Genomic DNA, 24,880 nt, shown 5'->3' on the forward strand with positions numbered 1-24,880 from the left:
GTGGGACAGGAAGAGGCAGCAAGCAGGGGTGGGGTTAGGGGGAAGCGTCTAGCAGCTCATGGGAAAGCGGGGAGCCATCCCTGGGCTAGCTATGGTTGCAGGTGGGGCGTGGGGGCACGTGGCAGATGGCTGAACACTCAATTTCATAGACTATGGTGTGAGATGGCAGCACACAGCCAGCTAACATGTATTGGGGGGGGGGGGGGGGGGAGATAATAGGAAAGGTGTCGAGAAACAAACAAACACACCTTGTTTGTTTTTGGCTACAGTTTGGCCGTTCATTCTGGTTGACAGCTAGTTGGTTGTTATATCAATGTAAAATGCTGTGCAGTGGTTGCAGCAGAACTGCTGTATAACACGGCTGCTGTCACAGGTGGCCCAGCATCTGATGGGGTAGGATAAGCCTGTGACGGGACTGGAGTAGGAGGTGCTGGGTGGGTTGATAGGGCAGGCCTTGCATCTGGGTCTTCCACAAGGGTATGATTCCTGTGGCAGGAAATTGGAGGTGGGAGTGGCATAGGGATGAACTAGGATGCTGTGGAAGTTGGGTGGGCAGTGGAAAACCACTCTGGGAGGGGAAGGAAGTATCTTGGGTTAGATGTCCCCCATTTCAGGGCTTGATGGTAGATAATCTAAGCTCTGACGAAGGATGTGGTTCAGTTGCTCCAGTTCTAGGCGGTATTAAGTGACAAGGGGAGCACTTCTTTGTGGTTGGTTCTTGAGATGGATGTGAGGATCAGGTGTTTCTGGGGATATGGCACAGGAGATCTGTTTGTGTATTAAGTCTGGGGGGAACTGCTTGTCTGTGAAGGCCTTTGTGAGGCCTTCACCATACTGGGCAATGGAGTTCTCATCACTGCAGATGCATCTCCCATGTGTGGCCAGGCTGTATGGGAGAGATTTTTTGGTATGGGAGGGGTAGCAGGTGTCAAAGTGCAGGTACTGTTGGTGATTCGTGGGTTTGGTGTAGACTGAGATGTTGATGGAGCCATCTGAGAGGAAGAGATCAACATCTAGGAAGGTGGTACAGTGGGTGCAGGAGTACCAGGTGAAGTGGATGGGAGAGGTGGTGTTGAGATTGTGGAGGAATGAGGATAAGGTGTCCTGGCCTTGGGTCCAGATTATAAAGTTGTCATCAATAAACCTGAACCACACCAGGCGTTTGGGGAAGCTAGGAATGTTTCCTCTAGGTGGCCCAGTAAGAGGTTGGCACAGGAGGGTTCCATGCAGGTGCCCTTGGCTGGGCCTAGAAATTATGTCAGCCAGCTGACATGTATTGGGGGGGGGGGGGGGGGTAGTTATGGGTTAGGATGTAGCTGATTAAGGAATGAAGTGATGGGTTTGGAATCTGCAGGGCGTTGGGAGAGATAGTGTTCAATTGCAGCAAGGCCATGAGCATGAGGGATCCTGATATATAAGGAGGTTCCATCTACAGTGATGAGTAGGGACCCAGGAGGTAAAGGTGTGGGGATGGTGGAGAGCCAGTGCAGGAAGTAGTTGGTATCTTTAATGTGGGAGGCTAGGGTTTGGATAATTGCCACAGGGATCGTACTCTTGTGAAAGACCTAGGTGCAAGACCCTGCTCTATCCACCTGCCCAGCACATCCTACTCCAGTTCTGTCACAGGCTTATTCTACCCCATCAGAGGCCAGGTCACCTGTGAAAGCAGCCATGTTATACATCAGCTCTGCTGCAACCACTACACAGTGTTTTAAATTGGTATGACAACCAACTAGCTATCAACCAGAATGAACGGACATCGCCAAACTGTTGCCAAAAACAAGGTGGACGAATCTGTGGAAGAGCATGCAACAGAGCACGACATGTGAGATTTCAATGGCTGCTTCACAACCCGTGCCATCTGGATCCTCCCCACCACCTCCAGTTCTTCTGGGCTGTGAAGATGGGAGCTATCCTTATAGCACATACTTTGCTCTCATAACCTCCCATCCCCCACCAAATAGTGTGTGTGTGTGTGTGTGTGTGTGTGTGTGTGTGTGTGTGTGTGTGTGTGTGTGTGTGCGCGCGCGCGCGCGCGCGCGCAACACTCATTTCCTTTTCCCTAGCTAGCCCTTGGACAGCTCCCCACTCTCCCAAAAGCCGCTAGACGCTTCCCCCAACCCCTCCCACTCTGCCTGCGGCCTCTCCATTCCTCACCCCACCTCAGCCCGGCAGGCATTTGTGTGGGGGGTGGGGGTGGGGGGGGGGGGGGCACGAGCACATGTTTCTCCCACAGCTTGAGAAAGGATGTCCATTGTAAAAGCTAGCAAAATAAAGCTCTGTACCTTTTGTGTGTGTATCTGTTCACACACACAGCACTTCTGTGTTTATGTGATCCGTCTCCTTTATTCTTTCCTCACATTTTAATACTGAAACTAGCCTTGTGGTAACCAGGTGAGATGGTGCCATGGTTAATTCATTTTACTTCTTCAGGAAATAGTGGGTTCAGAATCCTACACCATTCATAACAATATCAGTTTGCATGCATTCCAAAACACAGTTTGCATGCTTTCCACAACACAGTTTGCATGCTTTCCACAACACAGTTTGCATGCTTTCCACAACACAGTTTGCATGCTTTCCACAACACAGTTTGCATGTTTTCCACAACACAGTTTGCATGCTTTCCACAACACAGTTTGCATGCTTTCCACAACACAGTTTGCATGCTTTCCACAACACAGTTTGCATGCTTTCCACAACACAGTTTGCATGCTTTCCACAACACAGTTTGCATGCTTTCCACAACACAGTTTGCATGCTTTCCACAACACAGTTTGCATGCTTTCCACAACACACTTCTCTCCAAATGCAAGGATGGGCCCAGCAAATAAGGCACTGCCAACTCCTTCCCCAATACTTGTCCAATTGAGCTAATATTCCATTATCTAATGCCTTCGATAGCAACAGAACATTAATTTGGCCTTCATCCCATCCTGAACCATCACTACTTTTAGGCAAGGATCATAAAGGGCAAGGTCCTCACTGACTGTTGTGTTAACCAGAGATCTGCGATATTCATTGCATAACAGGATGGCCGGACGCGGGATTGAACCATTGTCCTCCCGAATGCGAGTCCAGTGTGCTAACCACTGCACCACTGCATAACAGTTAAAACGGCAATGAGGTATATGTAGTTAGTATTTTATGTTCTGAGGTAAAAGTAAATATATTTTGTCATCCGTGGCATGTTCTGGTGTGAAGAACAGACTGGGTTGTGCCCGTGGGCTATAAATTGGTGGTGAGAGGCCCACCCTTCCCACATAGAGCCCCTAAGTGGACATATAATGGTGTTGTCTTAAAACTTGTCATAATACCTTCTCCTTCATAGAATGTGTAGCACAAAGCTTATGTTATTTCATCACCTGCGACAATCTATGACAGGTATTGTCCTAGGTCCAATTAATGTCACAGGCCATTGGTATCGGCACAGTCATCAAGGATGTTATGAACCGTTAATGTTTCTCCACATGCACACAGCAGTGTTTATTGTCACAATAGAAATTCAAGAGTTATTTTGATAAGTTCAGTTACAAGAGAGCATAAGGCAATACCTTCTCTTCATGAGCTCTGTAGTGATGCCTGCCAGACCTTGGTTGTGTGTTTGATGGTCCGTAGTTTATCGGATTGTGTGTTACCTTGCCATTTATATTCTCATTTCTTCATGAAATGGTGTCAAATGTGTGTCCTTACGTCAACCCTTGGAATATCTAGTTTGAGTATTTCCGTCCCCACTGTACCTTTGGCTAATCTGTCAGCCACCTCATTACCTCGAATGCTGATGTGACTCAGTGCCCAAGAAAGGGTATCACTGTATTGCGTAGGGCATAAACTTGATCATAGCTGGCAGAGGCCTACTAATGTTTAGGATAGCACTTGTCTATTGTTTGCAATTCACTCAAGGAATCACTGCACATAATGAAATTCTGTTTTGGGAAAGTCATTACATTTTGTAGTCCTCTATGTATGGCTATGAACTCTGCAGTCTAATTACCACATTAATTTGGTACAGGATATTGTTTTCAAGTTCAGTTGTGTACCTGTGCGTAAGCAACTCATCCATCATCTTTTGAGCCTCACTATAAATGTTTCTGCATTACTATCCTTATGTTTATTTTGGCTTTTTTATGCTTTTGTTTTTGACCTATGTTTAGACTTCACTTAAATCATACATGCTTCCCTTTCTCTAGAAGCAACTTTCTAACATGGATATATAACGAAACAATATTAAATAACTGAACTTAAATTGTATAGAAGGATTGGGTAGGACTGTTTGAGTGAGGTATGGAAATGCTTCAATACAAAATATCACATGTGCATATCAACGCAAGAATGAATTTGAAAAGACTCATACCTTATAACTTGATCATCCTTCATGTAAAAAAGAGCAAATGACTTCAAATATAATTCAACTTTGGATTTGAGTTTTGAAAGATTTTTTGTGTTTCCACCACGACACTCCTGATGGTAGTCAAACACAATATGTGGAACATCTTTGGCATGCTCTGAAGACTTATGATGAGCCTAGGGGCAGAAAAGAAAGAAATCTTAGTAAGATCAAAATTCAATGACTGAAAATAGGTGTTAAAAGTATATTATGTGTCAGCTAGCAATGTATTTCTCAAAAAACTGATATTTAATAACCTTGGTCAATAACATACATTGAATAATAAGCGAGACAGTGCAAATTAATATATTTCCCATACCACTCAAGAATAATCACATGAACACCATTATTTACAGCATTATAAGGGTTTGTGACGAAACGTCCTTATCGTAATTATGATTATTCAGGCACTTCACTATATGTTAAACTATTACATCAGTGATATCTTACTATTACATTCAATGTATGCTAAATATGGTTATTCCAAAAATTCTATTTGGGATAATCATCCAAAAATTACATCAATTTTGCTCTTAAAATTGTTTTTATTGTACATAAACATCTCTAGTTCATAGAAGAGATTAAATGCTTTTAACCAAAGGAAATCAAAACCAGCCAAACCCCCTGATGTGAGTGCCATTGTGTTCCCTAGGGTGTACAAGTAGCTTGTGAACCGTTACAGACTAGGCAGTATTAGCTTCCAGGACAGTTAGGTGACAATCTGAAATATGAAAGTACATCTCAGGATCAGGTTTTATCAGGAGGAGGAACAACTTTCTGCTTATGTTGGGAAATGAATATTTTGAGCACAACCTCAGCACAGGTGACAAGTAAGTATCTTGACAGTATGGTATCTTCCAATGACCTAGTTGTATGTACTATGTGATAACTGCTATTGCTCCTATACTTGCAACAAACTAATGTCAGTTTCAATTAAAGGTTGGTTTGAACAGTACAGGACTTTACTACGTATGGATCTATTGGTGGTGGTATGCCCCTACCATCCTTAGACTTAACAGCTGAAAGATTCAGATATCTAAAGTGTAACATGTACTCCAAACCTGGGCATTTTTCACATACACAAATCATTGCCAGATATGAAATAAGTGATACATGGCAGAAAAAAATCATAGGGTCAACTGAGCATATAACACTTAGCCAAACTTCACCTGCAACAGTAGGACCATTATTTTGAGATTTCCCAACAAGAGAATGGCGTGTTGCTGGTTTTTGCTGTAGTACACTACTATTGGGGAATTTTTATTACTACTTTTCTTAAATGGAAGTATTATTTGTGGCCACAGCAAAAATTCACAGAAAGGATGAGTAATATCTTCAGTAATATGTTATATCAATGGCATACAATAGAGCTATAGTGCAATGCTACATTACTGCTGGTCAATTCTCAGCTTTATACTTCATAAAAAAATCTTTGAAACACATCATATTTTTGTAAGAAATACACCAGTTCAGGAAATTATACATGAGAACATGCATTTAGGCCATTCAGTTTACAAGGAGAAAATATGGTAAAGTGCAAAACTGTCAGAAGAAATCATGTAGCATAATCATCTATTGCAGAGTCAAAATCAGTTCCTCAATGGATTATGTTGTGAACTTTTTTCTCCAATATATGTTTTGATGTTTGTATTTCAGTTTTATCTTTTATATCACATACTGGCATTATCAGAAAACAATAGAAATTTGTAGCACCCAGGATATACAGCACCAAAGTCTGCTTGAAAATCTTCGTCATTTCTTTAAACGGAATAACAACCTATTGCTTCCTATTTTGCAGATACAAATGCAATATTTAGACAGCTTATCCCCTAAGTCTGTTATATCACAGCTTATACAAGAGTATTTTATGGACAACATAGTCATATGTAGTTGTTAAAGTAGTTTACGATCCTTGACTTCTTATTTATTCTTAACATACAAAATAATACACCTTAGTTTATGCTGACACTCTTTTCGTAAAGACCTACAGCAAGTTTCAGAACAAATCATCTGCCAAGATGTACTACACAAGTTTACATGCAGTCTACTAAGAAAACAATGAAAATTACTGTTAAGGAAATATTCTTGTAATCATACGTGTTACTTCCTCATTTTGTACAAATTGTTTTGCAACAGGTTTGTTAAAAAAATTCAGGAACATTCGTAATTTTGCACCAATGGTGTGTTGGAGCTAAATGCGGTTGGCATTCCTGGACACACCTGTGTTTAATGTGTAACTGCTGAAAGGTTCATTGTTGTATGTCTGTTAGCTATTGTTCAGCGCTGTATTGAGTAGAAAGTTGGGTCTCACAGTTTGCGAATTTCGAGATGGAGAGTTAGAGAAGTTTGAGTGAAACTCAAGAAAATCTTTACAGAAACACACCAAATGATGCAGTAAGCCTACAATGATGAGTGTTTACACTGCACTCAGTGTTACAAATAGTTCCCACAGTTTAAAATGGCAGGACGCCTTTTGACGTCTACCGACGATGCTAATGTTAGAAATGTCAACGAAGTTGTGCGTACCAATTGAAGACAGGCTGTCCAAGAGATTGCAGAAGAAAGTAACATTTCAGTTGGATCATTTTATGAAATCCTGACGCAGCAACTTGGAATGCATCGTGTTGCAGCCAAATTCATCCCATGGCTCATCAGTTAAGACCAGAAAGACCTTTGCCTCACAATCTGTGAAGAGCTTTTGGATTGGGCAACTGGGAAAGAGACATCTGGTGATAAGAAGTGGGTCTACAGTCATGATGTTGAGACCATGGTTCAGTCTTCACAATGGGTTGGGAAAAAGTCTTCAAGACCAAAAAAAGCTCACCGAATCAGCCATGCTGATAGTTTTCCTTGGCTTCGAAGGATTAGTTCATCATGAATTTGTGCCACAGGGACAAACTGTTAATCAGTGGTACTGTTGGGATGTGTTGCAACGCCTGCAACAAAATGAGAAGGAAATTGCCTGAAATGTGGCAAGACAATTCACAGCTCTTGCATCACGATAATGCACCCACACATTCAACTCTGTTGGTGTGTGATAATTGCACAAAAAATGAAATCACTGTGCTGCCTCATTCTCCATACTCTCCAGACCTGGCCTTGTAGACTTTTTTTTTTTTATTTCCAAAGTTGAAAAACCTGTTGAAAGGATGAAGATTTGCAACAATATGTCCAGCATGAGGTGTACCCAGACTGCTTCTGAAAGTGGAAACAGCATTGGGAACGATGTATCAATTGTGGAGAATTGTGGAGGAGAATATTTTGAAGGAGATCGTGCACAATAAGTAAACAGTAAGCCTACAAAAATTTTGTGGACAAATTTCCCGAATTTTTTGAATAGTCCTTGTATATTAACCTGTCTCAAAACTAACCACACCTGAAAGACAAACTGCATAAGTGCATTATTACACCACAAGCATATAGTGCAGTGGTCTGCATTCATAGGATTGAACTATTTAGTAACTGGCACAATATATCAATCAATTTTAACTATGCACCAGCTTCAGTTGCTTAGATTTGCAGGGTAGCAAAATACAAACTAAATGTAATATTAAAAAATGTAGAAAATACTAGATGTTCTCATTGGTTTTCAAAAATTAACTTTTGAGTAATATTTACAATTGGTGCTACTTTCACGCAAGGCCAATAAAAACTACCTGGAACAGCTGGCTCAAAATAGCTTCTCCTTCTTTACTTCCAATGAGACTAGATCCAAGTAAATTGACAATGCACTGGTTCCCATAACGCTGTTTCATCATTTTCATATGTCTATCAAAAACAGGTGCAGATGCTTCAAATCCTCGTGACATCTTCACTTTGTGGGATCCAACCTGAAAGAAATGAGAAGTATTAATGAACTGATTTTTCTTACTGTCCTATCTCTAATCATTTCGGCATGATGTCGAACTCTAAAATTCCTTCCTTCCTTTTCTTCTCCTTGTTGTTGTTGTTCTTCTTCTTCTTCTTGTTCTTTCAAGGGGGAAAAAGAAAGGAAGTTACAGTTTAACATTCATCGATGTTATCCACATACGGGGAAACTAGATGGAACACACTCAGGGGCAACATTTTCCCCAGACATTAGTAAATGTGATACACTGAAAACAAGACTAATAATTCCATATTTATGCTTAAAGTATGATATATTTTTATGACACCAATATGAACTAAGTAGTTTTTGATATGTTCAACAATGAATATTCGCAAAATATACCACTGCACTAATTTGAAGGTCATGTGTGACATTTAATCTTGTAAAATAGGTAACATCTCCAGTTTTAGGAATCCGAAGAAATCCCACAACAGACATGGCCTAATATGTAATATAACTTTTTCTGGTGACTAGTGATTGTGCTTCAATACAACACTATTAAAGCTGTGATGAGCCTCTTCATTTGTGTCATAAAATCCTGTAATTTGTGGTATCCATTGAAATAGAACAACTTGACAGCTTTGCAGACATCTGCACTACTGTGTCATGGCTTCTCTCACTTGGCTGGTGAAAACACATGGCTGGGTCAGCACAAAAATGTCACCATGCGCTGATGCAAGAAGCCTTATAGGAGGGTTTGAAGGTGCACACTAACACAGCATTCTTTTGCACGATGCTGTGTTGATACCACAGAAGCAGCCTGTAGCCCGCCGACCTAGATTTCAACACGTCAACGATTAGCAACGAGCTACTTCCTTGTTGTATGGGGGGAAAGAGTGGTGGACTGAGCAGGCAGAAATACTGCCTGTTCCAGCTATGCAGAGTCTGTTACCCCCTGCAGCCAGCTACAAGATTATGTAATCTGCTCACAAGAAGACGACCAGAGGTGTGTGTGTGTGTGTGGGGGGGGGGGGGGGGGGGGGGTAAAGGAATCAAGCTTTGCTTACAGACTTCCAGCACATGGGCTGCCAAGAGGCGAGGCACAGGGAGGAGGAGGGGTGGGGGGAGGTGAGGGGAGGGGGGGACAGGCTGCTCCTGCGTTACACAGTGCTGGCACGACACTTGCACTCACATATCAATTTATGCTCCATGCAACAATGACAGTGTCACCTGCTGGCTGCCGTGTTAACTGCTGTTTATTGTGCATCTATGCAAGCGAAACCTGGGACAGGAGCATAACTAAAGCTTATAGGATTTGTTAAATCAAAATTTACAGTTTCATGTTGAATAATCGTGTTTGTTGCTAGCAATTCCACATCATTTTCTCATGATGATTGTCATTTCTATAAATAGGCTAAAATATTGACATTTGATGGAACTTTTACCTACTTTCTTACTTAACTTTATGTATTAAGGTCCAGAGGACTGCAGACAACTACAAGGCTCTTTTCCACTGGGTTCTATTTCCTGCTTTCCATCCATAGTCGCCGTCTATGCTGATCTGCAGGAAGTCCTTCCATCTTCTGCAGCAAGTCTTTCCACATTTCTTTGGTCTGCCGCATGGTCTTCTTCCATGAGGGTGCGGGTAAAATTCATGGATTTCAAAGGTCACTGGTGTTCATCCATCCGGACAATGAACAATATGCCGACCTCCCCATATAAGTCTTTTGGTTCTCATCAGACATACAATATTTGGTCTGTTATAGATACTATCCAGCTCACAATTATGTCAGATCCTCCTTGCCCTAGAGATGTCATCTTGTACCAGACCATAGATCTTTCTTGACACTTTTGACTCAAGCACAAGATGGTTATTTAAGTTTTTTCCGTGACCACATAGCTCCACAGGCAGGATAATTGTTTTGTACAGCTGGAGTCAAAAATTTCTTGCGAGACTGCATGACTAACAGCTGACTCAGATTAAAGTATGACTGGTTTGTGGCTTGGATCCTTCCTTTGATTTCTGCCTGACACAATGCATGTTCTATAAAGGTTACCACCAGATCTTATAGCAGACATTCAGGAGGGCAATTTAATATGTAGTTGGCCCAGTCCATTTTTTCACCTTTTTTGTGTATAGGGCAGATAACTACTGTCTTTAAATTTTCTGGGATTAGCTCCACAATCCATATCCTCTTGATTAGTTGATGAATTCTCTTGTGAGGCCGCTCCCCTCCTGTCTGAATAACTTCTGCCATGATTCCATTTCCTCTTAAGCTTTATTATCAGTTTCTTTATTTCCTTCAGAGTGCGTGCGGATAATCTACATCTACAATGTCACATGGTTGGAATTCTTACAACTACCTTTGGCATACCAGCTAAACAACTTATCCACTACGCTACAGAGGGGATTCAATAAATGTTGTCACTACTGCAACTTTAGTAATGTAGTGAATCACAGGAAATTATTGTTTGCTGATTATTCATAAATTGGGACCCACCAGGGTAAACAACTGCAAGATGTGATAATACCTGGGACCCTAACCTACACAACAGCCACATAAGTGGTTTCAAAAAGTCTCCCTGTAAGGAAAACAGTGCAAGGAATTCCGACAATCAATAACAGTTCTTTTACACACACAAATATAATTAAGATTGCACTGTAATTCAGACACAGGGAAAGGCAGTTTCAAAGCACTGTTGAACTGAAAAATTTGAACTGCAATTTACCTCTTTTTGCCAGGAGTTTCTGGTTACTTTTCACGATTATCTCTGCAAAATGTCCAAACTCTTCTATCTGTGCTGAAGCTTGTTCCTGTGCACATCACAGTTCATCTCATTGGCTGAGAGAAAAGGTGGAAGGAAGGAAGGAAGGAAGGAAGGAAGGAAGGAAGGAAGGAAGGAAGGAAGGAAGATAAGGGTTTAGCATCCTATCGACATCAAGGTCATTAGAGATAGAGTACAAGATTGATTGCTTCAAGGACCAAAAAGGCCAAAAAGGAAGTTGGCCCTACCCCTGCAAAGAAACTACCCTGCCATTTGCGGGTAGTGATTTACCTAAATCACATAAAATATATCTCGGGATGGCCAGACACAAATTTGAACCATTGTCCTCCCGAATGCAAGTCCACATTGCTTAGTGAGAGGATGAGAAACACACTATTTTTTCTCTCCTGCTTGCACCACTCAGCAACATTATTACAGTGAAACTCCGCTTTTACACTTTTCAAGGGACTTAAATAATAATAATAATAATAATAATAATAATAATAATAATAATAATAACAATAATAATAATAATAATAATGGTGTAAAATGTGGGAAAATGTAAAATCTGGGAAATAGAGTTTTAAACTATAAAAGTTATTGGATACCCCCTTGTATTTTATGTATGATATATGTACATAACGGGCATTGAAAGACTTGTCAGGGACATGTTTATTATATAATGAAGGTTTGTTATCTAACAAAAACCACCAGTGTAAGTGGAGCTGATAACTGTCTGGGAAGTAGGAATGTTTGAGTCAATTTCATATGTCATAATTGATATTTTTGAAAGCCTGCAGCTGTCATTCATTGTGTAAATAATGAAATACAGCATGAGTTACGCATTTTTTCATGCTTAGCACGACTCGTTTTGAGAATTTTTTCTCATTGTCAAGAGCAAAAATGTAAGTATTTTGTGTGGTGTTTAAATGTGTGTTATTCTGCATCTCTTGCACTGTGGTAATGTTTTTGAGGTTATCAGGTACTGTCCGTCTCAAACTATCTTTCACATTGTTTGTCACAAAAAATACATACCTCAATACTGCACTTGACAACGAGAATAAATTCTCGAAACATGTTTTGCTCAGTGTGAATAAAATATGTAACTGGTGCTGTGTTTAAACTAAAGACATTTTAGCATTGCAAAGTGAATGACGGTGTCAACTAGTGCTCCAAGTGGCCATACGCTGAAACATCCTACATATGGTTCGACAAAGGTGTCACGATGATCACGACAATCACGAAAATGTGTTTGCGCAGTATAGACAGTTTGGAAATGATTGTTATTGGTCATAATATCTTCATTTGAACGAATATAGTTACTATCATCAGCCACCATGCCAAGTAGAGCTTGGCAGTGGCGGGAGATAAGGCACAAATTGTTCCAACTTTTACATGTTTACCAGTTCAAATCTGTTGAGTAGAGTGCCCTGGTGTCAAGAAACTTAACCACGTAATATTTGTAAACACTACTGGATGGCCAACATCATGCCAGCATCATTTTCTCTCCACAAACATTTTTTCGTAATGCGTAAATCGCGGGAAAATTATAAATACGTTGACACAAAATCAGGTGCAAATTAACATTGTGGGCATAGGAAATTTGATGGGACTGATAAAAAAATGTAGTAAACGATGGGAAAACATTAATTCTGGAGACGTATAAATAGGGTTATACGGTAATTATTTTTCTTGCTCAACTCCATAAAGTACTACCTTTTGCACTTTTCCGAGAAGTGGAAAACATATCTGGCACTACCCATGATAGGCCAGGAACTGCTTCATTGTTCATCAACAGATTTATTAATTTGCGGCACAACACAACACGGCACAATTGTTACTTCACGATGGCTACATGTGGAAGATTCTGTATTACATAGCTGAGTTTGTGATGGCCAGACAAATGAGATGAGCAGGCTGAGGTCGACCAACTTCTGCCAGTACAGAACTAGGGTGGCCTCATTCTCTTTGTGAACAGGTTATAGTCCACACCTGTCATCGACCTGAAATGGCTGAATGCTATGCTGGGGTCCTTGATTCAACTTCAACTGCTTGAGAACTTTCCCCACTGACTTGCGCAGACACTCAAGCCAATGCGATCGATTGCACAGTCTGTTATGGCAGTGTGCTTCCTGCCAGACTGGTGACCTGACATTGCAGTACTTCACCAGAGAGCTGACCATGTAACCTCGGCTCAGCTGCCACCAGCTAGACAGGATGACGCTGCGCTCTGGTTGTCACATGGGGCAGCTTGTTAAGCTGAGCATCTTTTCTTGACAGATAACATCCCCCATTTTCGAGGTGCTGAACACTGTCTGGCAACACTACGACTGTTGTATATTTTGCTCAGAATAAATATATTTATGTAATTGCTGTTTTTATGATTTGTAATCTTACGGTTACCTGGCTACATGAAGAGCCACCCTAGTAATTGACACTCAGTGCCATCTCCACCTGTAGTGGGGTACCTGACCTCATCGGCCATCCTGACACCCCATTACAACTGATGACAGAAGTGGCCAAGTAGATTTGGAGAAACATCAAAGTTCTAAAGTACAGAGTCATTATCACCACAGTGCTATGCGTGAAAAAACAGTTTCTTGGTTTTTCCACACTGGACAGCAGGCCATCTTCTACCAGATTTCCAGTTCTGGTTTGCAAGAGGAGTGCATGACAGACTGAGATGATGATTTACGGGAGTATAAAGTGAATTTTGGAAGGAATTTATCCTAGTTTGTGCCCAGTTGTTATGGGATATGCAACTTTTGTGATTCGAGGAACATGACTCAATTTCTGCAAGTAGTTTATTTTGAGTGGAGGCATCGAGTTATAGTAAGAGGAGTTATGATAGTGTTACAATTAAGTGTCCTCCTTATCATCCCATTTTTTCCTTGTTGTTTTCTTGTGTATTAGATAAAGGTTGCATGATGCTAGAGTAAAAAACACGAGCACTTACCATGCAAGAAGTAACCAAATATTTGACAGAACTGCTTAGTCGACACCAGATCATGCAGGCCGGAATAAACAACTGGATACTTTGAAGGAGTCTAAGGCAGCACTACATAAGCAATGAATGCTGTAACAGAGGATACGGCCTTGTCCAGTTTCACTCCCCCATCTTAGGTTTAGCTACTGCTGGAATAGGGAAGACATGAGAGGATATACTAGGATTTATGGATAACTTCTTGACAGCTTTAGAGCTACAATTTTGAACAGATGGACAGCTGTTACAGATAATCAAGTTTTACCTGATGGTGGAAGCAAAAACATTCTATGTGTCATGAAGACCAAACGAATATGCAGTCATTTGATGGACTTAGGAAAGGCCTGCCACAGTGTTATAGAAAGCAGAATAGCTGCAGATTCTATCACAAACAATTAAATGGGGTATCACAGAAGTAAAACGAGACCAAGAATTCTACAGATAAGATAGGGAAGATCGATACCTATCAGTTTATGGGTAGAATCATTTTGCAGGAAGTGGAATTTAGAGCATTAGACACATTCTTAACAGGACTGCCACCTGATGTGTCAAGGAAGATAAGGTAAGGTAAGTGCAGAATTTCTAGAGGACATGGTTGGCGCTATTAGTGCAGCCTCAGCACTGTAAGACTGTGGCGACAGAAGCTGGGATAAAAAAAGCCCTCTCTGCTGACATGAAGTGCTTTCGCTGAGGACATTCAGGGCATATTTGAAGAGAGTGTTGCCAAACACTGTGTAAAAAAGTGAGAAAAAGGGACACTGGGCGTAAGAGGGCAGAAATAAATGGAGTAAGGGAAAAAGGAAGAAGATAAATAATCAACTGTTAAACATGTCTGCTGAACAGTGCTACCAGAAGTTTTGATGCTGTGGAAACCAAAGCAAAGGTGAAATCTTGTATGACTGGTGCAGTGGATCACTAGGTTCAGTGATGTTACATTTTCAGGTTGGAACAAAATGATTCTGGGAAAGTATGGAAGTTTTGTCTCGTGATGGTGAAGGGCACTGCATGATCCTAGGGTTAGATTTCCTGTATAATCATGCTGATGTCGACCTTGGGCAACAGAAGGTAGATCTCAGAGGAACAGTGTTCCATCTGGGGGAAACTGTTGTTCGTAACTTGTTGCCACAGCTTTCACCTGCACAAAGACTGATAGTTTAGCAAAATTGTGGTGGATCAAACCAGGGTAAATACTGCCCTTTTCAGCTATGCATTGCCTGTCACCACTTGCAGCCAGCTCCAAAATGTACACCACATCAGTAGTCATTGTGAAATGGATCACCTAACAGCTACTACTAGACACTGCCTTCGCTAGCTGTGGAACTACTGTCTGTGCTCAAGTACGATGCCGCCAGGAGTCGAACTGGTGCCTTCCAGACAGAGGACCAACTGCTGGCCAGCTTTTACAGAGTTCAGAGTCCCTATCTGGAGCCCCATGGTTTCCGCCTAGTTGGTTGGTTGGCAGGTTTAACAATTAAAGAGACGAAGCATTGGTCTTTCCTGCCTAGAAAAGGCAAGTCACCAAAACTGCATACCAAAGGAGAGAATAGCTGAACTTCTACTTGAGGTCGCAAAAGGAGTGCTTTGGGGAACATACTACCCCCCCCCCCCCCCCACAACCACCACTTACCAGAGGCATCCCACCCAACAATGCGCAGAAAATACTATTGACATGGACAGGGCAGAGAAGCACAGGAAAACACAGGAAGAATACCAAGTCAAACACTGCACATGAGAAGGGGAAAGAAGAGCAAAAGAATGGGTAGGGTGAGGGCTGGGGAGACCACCAAGCACAAACAGTCGGTCCCCATTCGGGGCAGAGGAGGCAAGGGTGTCCTGCCAACCCCTCAAAAAACCAAGTCAGCCACTGAGGCATCATCCGCCAGGGGTAGCGAGTCAGGGAGATTAAGAGTCCATACAATGGGGCTATGTTATGACAGTCCAGCACACTGTGGACCACCGTCAAATGGGCACCACAACGACAGTGGGCCAGATCCTCATGGTGGAGAAGATGACCATGAGTCAGCCAAATAGGGGTGATGTAGAGCTGGTTGGGGGGGGGGGGGGGGGGGGGCTGGATGCTATGGCAAGGAAGGAAAGCGGGAAGGAGGAGAGGGAAGGGGAGGGGAGGGGAGAAGAACCCATGCCAAATATGCTAGTGAGGGTGTTCTGCCCCAAATGACTCACACTATGGAAATAATTTTGAAAGGGAGGTTAAGTCCCAAGAAGGACAAGAAAAAATCCAAAGAAGGGAGGGTGCCAAAGTGAGGCAAGACAATCAAGGAATAGCAGAATGGAGGGAATGGCCGGGTCATCGTGAAGGGAAACACCGAGAGGGAATGGGAGGGAGAGGGGCAGGAAGCAGAGGAGCTAGCAGGGGAATGGATATGACAATGGGAAAGCACCCCAGGAGGGAAGAGGTTGCAATAGCTCAGGCCCTGTGCATGCCACCCACCCACCCACAAAAGAGCCGTGGGCCCCCTGGTGGGGATAGTTCGAGCCTGAAGCGTGACTGGCAGCAAAGCTGCCACTTGCCTTGTGCAGACACACACTGCAGGTCACAGTCTCTGAATGCTAAGCCAATGTCCTTGAATCAACACTGCATACTTGACTACTTTTCACATTGAGTTGTGCAGCAACTCCAGCCAACAAGATCACTGCAAAGCCTGTCACAGCTGCGTGCTGTCCAACAGCCTCAGGGTGTCATGCTGCACTACTCCATTGGAGTGCTGACCACGTAACCTTGCCTCAGCTGCTGCCTGCTCAAGTGGGCTATGTTGCACGCTGTCCATTACACGAGGCTGCTTGCTGACCTGACCATCTTTTCCTGACCGAGACCAGCCTTCATCTTGGGGGGCACCAATCGCAGACTGGTAACACTACAACTGCTGTATCTTTTGCTTGGAATAACTGTATTTATGTAATGGCTGTTTTCATGACTTGCCATCAGACATCCACCTAGTTCCACTAACAGCAGTCCTACTAATCGACACTCAATATCATTTTCACCTATAGCGAGGCACCTCACGTCATCAGTCATCCTGACATCGTAGGAAGCTAGAAATTAAGTGTGATTCTTTTATTTTAATAATTTAAGTGTTGCTCATTTGTTTTGTGTGTCATTTAGACACAAAGCCTGTTAGAAAATTTGGCATACCACAAATTCACATGAATTATTACAAGGTAACACACAAGCTGTGAAAGCATTTATGTTCTATGAAAAAACCAAAAGTAATTAGTAAACATTCTCTATTACTTAAATATAACGTGCATAAAAATTTACCTGAACTCCTGGCTGCTCCCAAAAAAGTGGCACAGAACCTCGAGTCTGGATGTAGGATGTTACTTCATTATCTAAGAATATCACCTGCTCGGTTTCCACAAAATTTGCTACATGTCCATCATCATTACTACCACGAACATTGAACCTGTGTGAACAATATTTTACTTCTGTAGTGAGGTGTGTGTACAGAAACAGTGATTGCAATGATAAACATGGAAAGAAAAAAAAATCTGCCTTCACAAAAAGTGCAGTTATCAAATACCACTAGAAGAATAAATTAGTCTACTGCCAAAAAGGCTTTACAATGGTTAAAATATCTCTATCAGAACAGAAACAGAGAACTGCAGTGGTCTGAAGTGCACTTTAGTTCCTACACCCTGTTGAGTCTCACGGTACAAATGATAAAAACAAAAATGGCCTCACTATCTTATTTCATGAAAATCACATAAGAACTTAACCCTGTTATTTTGAGTAACCAAATGAAGCATATACCTGTTGCACATTTGCTACTACTGAAAGCCAAGTTTATGTTCTACATATACAATAAGAAAATGGTACAAAACTTGAGTACGTATCAGTGGTCATTAATAAGAGAAATACAAGCTGTCACAAAATTAACAAATTACTCATCTTTATTGGTATTACCTTCAAAAAGATAATTGCTCTAATTTTGAACTTCCAACATATTACAGAAGATAATTTTTAAAAATACAAACTATTTTATTGAGATGGAAGAACTATTAATTAATTATACATATTTCCAGCATCAGTGAGATAAATATGAAAGGTAAATGAATATGAAAGGTAAATGAACATCTATAAAACTACACTTATTCATCTGTAAAAGAACAAAAAGTATGCTGTGGAATTTAAAGTTTTACAGTTAACAATTGTAGTATTAACAACACCCTTCAAGTCATTTTACATTGAGTAATTGCAGTCAACAGGTTAAAATCTGAAATGCTAGATTAACATGACGTAACACTTGAAATGTATTTAAATAAATAGTAGTACCTTGTACCAGCACGTTCACAGCTCAGGCGCGATATAATAACAGCACGAGCCTGTCTGTGGCCAACATAAACAGTCCTTATTTCAACACTGCCACACATAGCTTTCAGAATCCAGTTAGTAGAGCTTACACCAAACCTCAGGAGATGAATGTGCAGCATGCGATTCCTAATTAAAAGGAAAAAAAATTAATAAATATAACACACACACACACACACACACACACACACACACACACACACACACAGCACTACGTTACTGGCAGCCTGTTGTAAGCAATCATCTGGGCATTTCCTTAGAATATTCTTGGAACACTATTGAACCCCACAACAGAATGACTGCACCCAGTAACAATCCCAAGTCAGCAGTCTCCACCACACAAACAACAACTCAAATTTCACTTGTTTTAGCAACAATCACACGAGTTCTAAGTTAACCTACACAATGATAATAAAAAAAGGTGGAAAAGATATTTCATTTCACACGCACATTTCTCATCTCATTCTGTCCATGAATGAGATTCAGAAGGCAGAAAATTGTGGTGCCTAGGTTGAAGCAATGTTCCTTGACATCTGGAATGTGCTCACCTGCCACCTAGTTTGCAATACACAAAGTTGCTAAACACTGGATCAGCTTTTTGACTGAACTGAGGAATTCCTCAAAGATAGTACTTAGCATTTGGTTCTTAATAGAGATAAATTCACAGATGTAAAAGTAAATTCCAGCTTACCTAAAAGCCTTTGCTATTCAGAATAACTATAAATTATTTAGTGGATAATATCAGAAGGCTTTTCAGAAAAGATAGTTTTTTTTACACGGTAGTCACTATGCCAGATTGTAGCAAAATGCAGGAAGACATGCAGTAGACAGACATTTGAGGCAGGGACTGCCACTTCCTCTGCATCATAAATATTTGTCATTAATATTTTTTTATTTTTCTTTATTTATTTAGTTATTCACCCTTTGGACATTCGGCACAACAATAAACTATAGGTCAGATACATTACAGAAATAATATGTAAAAGTATAAAACATATACAAAGTAGGACAGGATTAGGTGAGGATAGGGTAGGAAGTTGAAGATATATGTAAATACATAAGTATAACGTACGAAGTGACAGAAAGATTATCCAGCCACTAAATGGATGTCAGCTGTGTCTATCACATCTATACATCACATCTACTTTTACCTGGTTTATTAAAATTGGTGGCTATAAGTTCCAACACACACTTACAGCCTCGTATGCTGCAATGCCTGAACACTGTATAGTACTTAAGACAAAATATTCATACATACTGGGTATCCCTCCACCAGCAATGTATTATTTTAAGATGCTGCCTGACCACTAGGAGCAGCTCATGTCAGTTGCAACTATAGGCTCCCTCTCTTTGAGCTCCTGGCTCTGTCCAATCAAGCCCAGTATAGGGATCTAGACTGGGCCACAACACTGCTCTGGCAGCCGCTCGCAGAAGATGCTCAACAGCAGCTTCACTGAGCCACTAGCCATCATCCTCGGAGCCATTGATTCGTCCAATGCTGTCCTCCCCCAGACTCATGTCACAGACTAGTTTTCTTCTGTGGGACTTAAGACTGTGAACCTAAGCTAGTAATTACCATTATGACCTACATCACAGCAGATTTTGACTTGTTTGTATTTATATCATATTAGGAGGATCCTTTAGTAGTGTCTATCAGAATCTACATTATGTTGAACCCAGTTTTTTTTTTTTTTTTTTTTTTTTTTTTTTTTTTTTTTTTTCGCTGCACCATTTATGCACTACTTGGGAATCATCATTTATTGCATGTGTGTCTACCACTCAGGACAGAACACATCACAAACTATCACATACAAATTATTTCTTCAATCAAGATTCTTCTGTATGTATGTCAAACTTATGAATAACAACATTCAGCAGCATGACAGGCAAAAATTTTTAACTGGCCACATTATACTGAAGTTGTATGGTGGTCAGAAAGTGGTCTTGGTATAAAGTCTTGAAGAAGTTCTGGAAAGTTACTCATTTCATTTCTTATTTCAACATTACTCCTCAAATTCTCCCGAGAAATATAAAAAAATGCAAAACGAAGAAAACTTGCTTTTGCCATATATCTGCTCATAACAAAAAAAAAATTGCTTTTTTGAGTAAAATCATTCTATTATAAACCAGATAAAATTCACTACAGTTTTGGCCATAAAGAATCTCTTTGAAAAGAGCTCAATTTGGGAACAAGTAGATATCAAAACTGTAGTGTTGCTACCTGCTCTTTGAGAAAAAATTACAAGTCTTTCGCAAAAGTAATGAGACGTAGTGTGAGAGTCGTCATGGAGCACTGCATTAACAGGCACGAGTTGGTAGCTGCCAGTGTGGCAACATGTGGATCACAATAACAGACACACAAGAGGACTGCGAAGCCAGGATATCCGAGTGCAGCAGTAAGCCGTATCAAACAGCAGCACCTGTGAAGGCAGTGGGATGACATCACCACACCAGGGAAAGTCTCTCGCTATGGATTATGTGAACAGGTGCATATAAATATGTCTGAATTTTGAGGTGGGGGATCAATTCTTCTCATCAGAAACCAGCAGTAGCACCACCACAGTGCCAGGGCTATGCCAGACAGTGAGACAGCTAGGCACCATCAGCAACAGCCACGAGTGCTGAGTTGCTCCCAGCACTAAGTCCCTCATTGGACTTGGTGCCACAGCCCCGCCTACCTGCTAGCCATGTCTGCTGCTGCTGAGTTCCTAGTGGGACTTGGTGCCATTGCACTAGCCACCGTCCAACTGCTGTCAGAGAGCAGCAGGTCTTAACTCGTGCACAGCTGTCTGCACACTGCCATGGCGTCACGAGTGGTGTGAGGGGCTCCACAACATTGAAGAAGGTAGCAACCCACTGTTGTCAACGGATGTGCCCTCTAAAGGTTGCTAGACTACCATGGGCATACCGTCAGCAATGCAAGGTACCAGCTCAGCAGTGAAGTTGGATGCCACTGCCCATATGTCAGCACCAGCCAGGGACAACAGAGGGAGGCAGATCTGCCTTGCTATGTCATCTGCTAGTGTTAATAAAAGTCATTCTTAACTATCAACAGTGTTTCCACTGCACTCCTCCCCCCTCTCCCCCCCAAATCTCCACCACTCACCGACACACCCTTCAAAATAATGACATGTAATGCACTGCCTTAGACCTACTGAGGCAGGTGGGTGGGTCAGTGTTGATGGCGGCATTTTGAGTCTGCTAACCCAAAATTAATCGGGCCTCAAAATCCTGACACGGGAGAGTGGTGTTAGATACAAACTCCAAAACTGCTTCTGAATCACTACTTGTGTGCCATGCTGCACTGCTGACAAAAATACTGTCAGACTTCTCAATAATGCCATTGCAGTGCAGCAGTACTACAATTTGGACAACAGTTATGGCATCTATTTCCATCAATTACACTCATTCCAAAAAATGTCTTGAGATTACTGGACACACAGTGTCTATCAAAGCAGAGGACCTTTGACAAGTAGGCTATTGTCTGCCAACAACACTACCACTAAATGCTGACTGGCACCTGTTACAGCTGCCTTTTGCCAAAAAAACTGACAATCTGGCACCTCAGCCCACAGAGCCTAAAATTGGCAGGCCATTCCTGATAAACAAGCTGAGCTTGACTCGCTGTACAACATTTGGTGTACACAGTTTGACTTTCAGATAGAAATACTCAATAAATCACATCACTGGTGTTGGAAAAATGTGATCAACACTTTCCTGATCCTCGACATTTGGGATCAGCTTTTTTAGCATGCAAAGAAGCCAGGGACCATCATTCCTTAATCACTCTGGGCGAACTGGTTGCACAGGTTGTGGTCCCATGTGATGACAGAAATGAGGGACTTAGGACCAGAGCTATGCACTGTGAACTGCTAGTCGCTGAAGCCTGCTTGCTGACCCTTTCCACTGGCCTGCCAGCCTGCCTCAGTCTGGCAAGCCCATGCCAGCACTAGGCTGGTCCAGACAGCCTGTAGCTCGTGAACTGCAGCCAGACCCAAGCTGCAATGCTCACTCTGTGTGTTATGTGACATCTGTGTCTGCACTGCAGTTCTCGTCTCATCTACATCTTGAAGGGTCATACATGTAAACTACACATGAGTAGGGTAAACTAGGACCGCAAGAACTATTCTGTTACTGCACAAGCAGTGCTATGTACTTTTACATTTACATGCAAGAGATTTAATGAAGTTGTGTAATGTAATATGCGTTTGGATGCATTACATAGAAATAAAAAATCCTCTGTTGCTTCTTCTTTGTAATTAGTATTTTTCGTTCAGATACAAAAGTGCGATGTGTACTCTACAGTAAAGAAATCTTCATATTCGTTGATGAAAAAACACAAACTATGGATTTTTTAAAAGAGTAAACTGACACTTGACTGTATATTATCATCTTATCTTTTGTACTATCCAGATTTTGGCTTTTATATCATTATCACACACAATGCTAAATGTTGCTTGACCCATTATTAAGTCATATTTGTTAAGGCAGTCCAAAGCAGGTAAACAAGGGTAATATGTCTTTAACATGTAACTGTGCATGAATGTGGACACTCAAAGACATAGTACTATGGGTAAATGTAATAATACACAGTCACATAACAGTTTACTCTTTTCAGAAGTATTGGATGATTGTGGCTCAACACCATCACAAACTTTTCACAAATGATGGAATTTGGCAGTATAGTTTTATAAGACAAAAAATCTACAGTGAGTATTTACATCGATAAACATGAAACTGCCCTACTAAGCAGTGGCAGAAGAATCGATTACTACGAAACCTATATAATTTTGTATTCATTTTCTTGCATCAACTGTCAACTTTATTCTGCTCTTGGCCCCTAAATTAACAATAATCAGTAAGCAACAACAATTGTGCAAATATATGACATTGGTACTCTGATACGCTAGTGCCTGTCAGACTGTTGTTTTTCCTTGAAATGTTGATTTATGAGACTGTCAATATAAAGTTTAAAAACATTTTATTCTACTTTCTTAACCATAGATTAGTGCAGCAATTATATCATGGTTGCAAATTGGTGGGAAGTATAGCTACCCACATAATGACACCCTAACATATCTACAGAGTTCATTCAGAAATTGATTTGAAAAATGACAGTTCACTGCTTGCTTCACACCTGTAAGTACCATCAAGTATGATACTTCAAGGCTTCATGGAATGTGAACTCTTCCTTTGGGTTCAACAAGTTAGAGGAGTTGACTCAGGATGGTGAGTTGCATTTATTTTTTGGAAAACACACAGTCAATTGCAGAAAACATACTGAGGCAATTGACATTTCCTGCCCCACTATATGGTCCATATTCACCTAATCTAAAGTCACATCAGTAAAAAAATTAATTCAAAATATCTACTTGACATTGCCACTTTCCACTCCCAAACAAAAATACCTCTCTATGAAGTCTTTCACAACTGGATCCTTGGGTATAAATGTCTCAGTTAACTTGTGTCAGACTCAGATAAACCACTAAGCTTTTGATGCAAGAGGCTGTGATCAAAAGCCAAAAATTTTATTCTAATCTGATGTGGCAAGTTAATCAAGAACTTTTTTTCCCAAAAAATCTCTCTCTTCTGAGATATTTCCTCAGAGCACTTCTCCTATTGTGTGTGTGTATGTGTGTGTGTTTTTTTTTAGGTTTACGGGTGCTAAACAGCGTGGTCATCAGCGCCCAAGCACATAAAAACAGCGATCAAGGAGAATGGCTAAAAGACGCAGACCTGACGCAGTTCCAAATCCCCACATACAGGGGCAAAACAAGAGGAGAAGGAACACACTAAACACGGAAAGGAAATACAAGGAAAAGAGAACAGAAACCGAAGAGAAACAAGGAGGTAATCGTGACTGGCGGACCTCTTACCTAAAGCCTGGGTGAGCCAGTCACCCAGCAGCACATTAAAACCCTCTCCCTAAAATCCGAGGCAACAGACTGGACAGGACACAAAACCGTAAGACCTTAACCACAGTCGCTGCATTGTCTTGCAAAATAGAGGGCAAATCCGGTGGCAAAGAAACCACCGCCCTCTGGTCAGAGAATAAAAGACAGTCAAGTAAAATGTGGCGGACAGTAATCTGGACGCCACAAGCACTGCAGATTGGGGGGTCCTCCCGCTGGAGTAAAAAACCTTGCGTTAAGGGACTGTGCCCGATGCAGAGGCGAGTGAGGAGAACCTCAGCCTGCCTGTATGACTGGTAGGACGTACACCATGATCACGTAGTGGCACTTCTCCTATTTCACCATTTATAAGTTCTCACATTGACACAGCAAGATAACACTAAGTAGTTCCCCATTATTTTATTTGAGACACAAACATGTTCACAGCATTCATACACTACCACCTCAAAGCAGATCAACTTGAACAATACCAATTAGACGTATATGATGAAAGATTGTTCTCTTCGTTCAACAATACTACATACACAACTGCAACAGTAGTAGTCCTTTTGTGTACTGACTAGATTCTTCTTCTGACAAGGACAAGAATTCTTCAGATATGCTGTTTCCCTGTGGTTTAGAGCATACTATTTGTGCATAAATGAGTCCTCTACTTACAAAAAAATTTGTGCATGCTGGTGTTACTACTACCCTC

The 24,880-nt window shown here is 41.3% G+C and overlaps 1 protein-coding gene across 1 annotated transcript in view; it reads right to left on the reverse strand.

Annotated features, from left to right (window-relative positions):
- LOC126297796 (synaptojanin-1) overlaps positions 1-24,880 on the reverse strand; it is a 131,564-nt gene that overhangs the window by 98,190 nt on the left and 8,494 nt on the right. The window contains exons 4-7 of the mRNA XM_049989003.1: positions 18,239-18,403; positions 17,225-17,369; positions 8,044-8,217; positions 4,355-4,524 (exon numbers count right to left, since the gene is read on the reverse strand). Coding sequence (XP_049844960.1) covers positions 4,355-4,524; positions 8,044-8,217; positions 17,225-17,369; positions 18,239-18,403 — 654 coding nt within the window. The remainder of the gene's footprint in view (positions 1-4,354; positions 4,525-8,043; positions 8,218-17,224; positions 17,370-18,238; positions 18,404-24,880) is intronic.

This window comes from Schistocerca gregaria, chromosome X, assembly GCF_023897955.1.
Source record: "Schistocerca gregaria isolate iqSchGreg1 chromosome X, iqSchGreg1.2, whole genome shotgun sequence".
Taxonomy (NCBI): domain Eukaryota; kingdom Metazoa; phylum Arthropoda; class Insecta; order Orthoptera; family Acrididae; genus Schistocerca; species Schistocerca gregaria.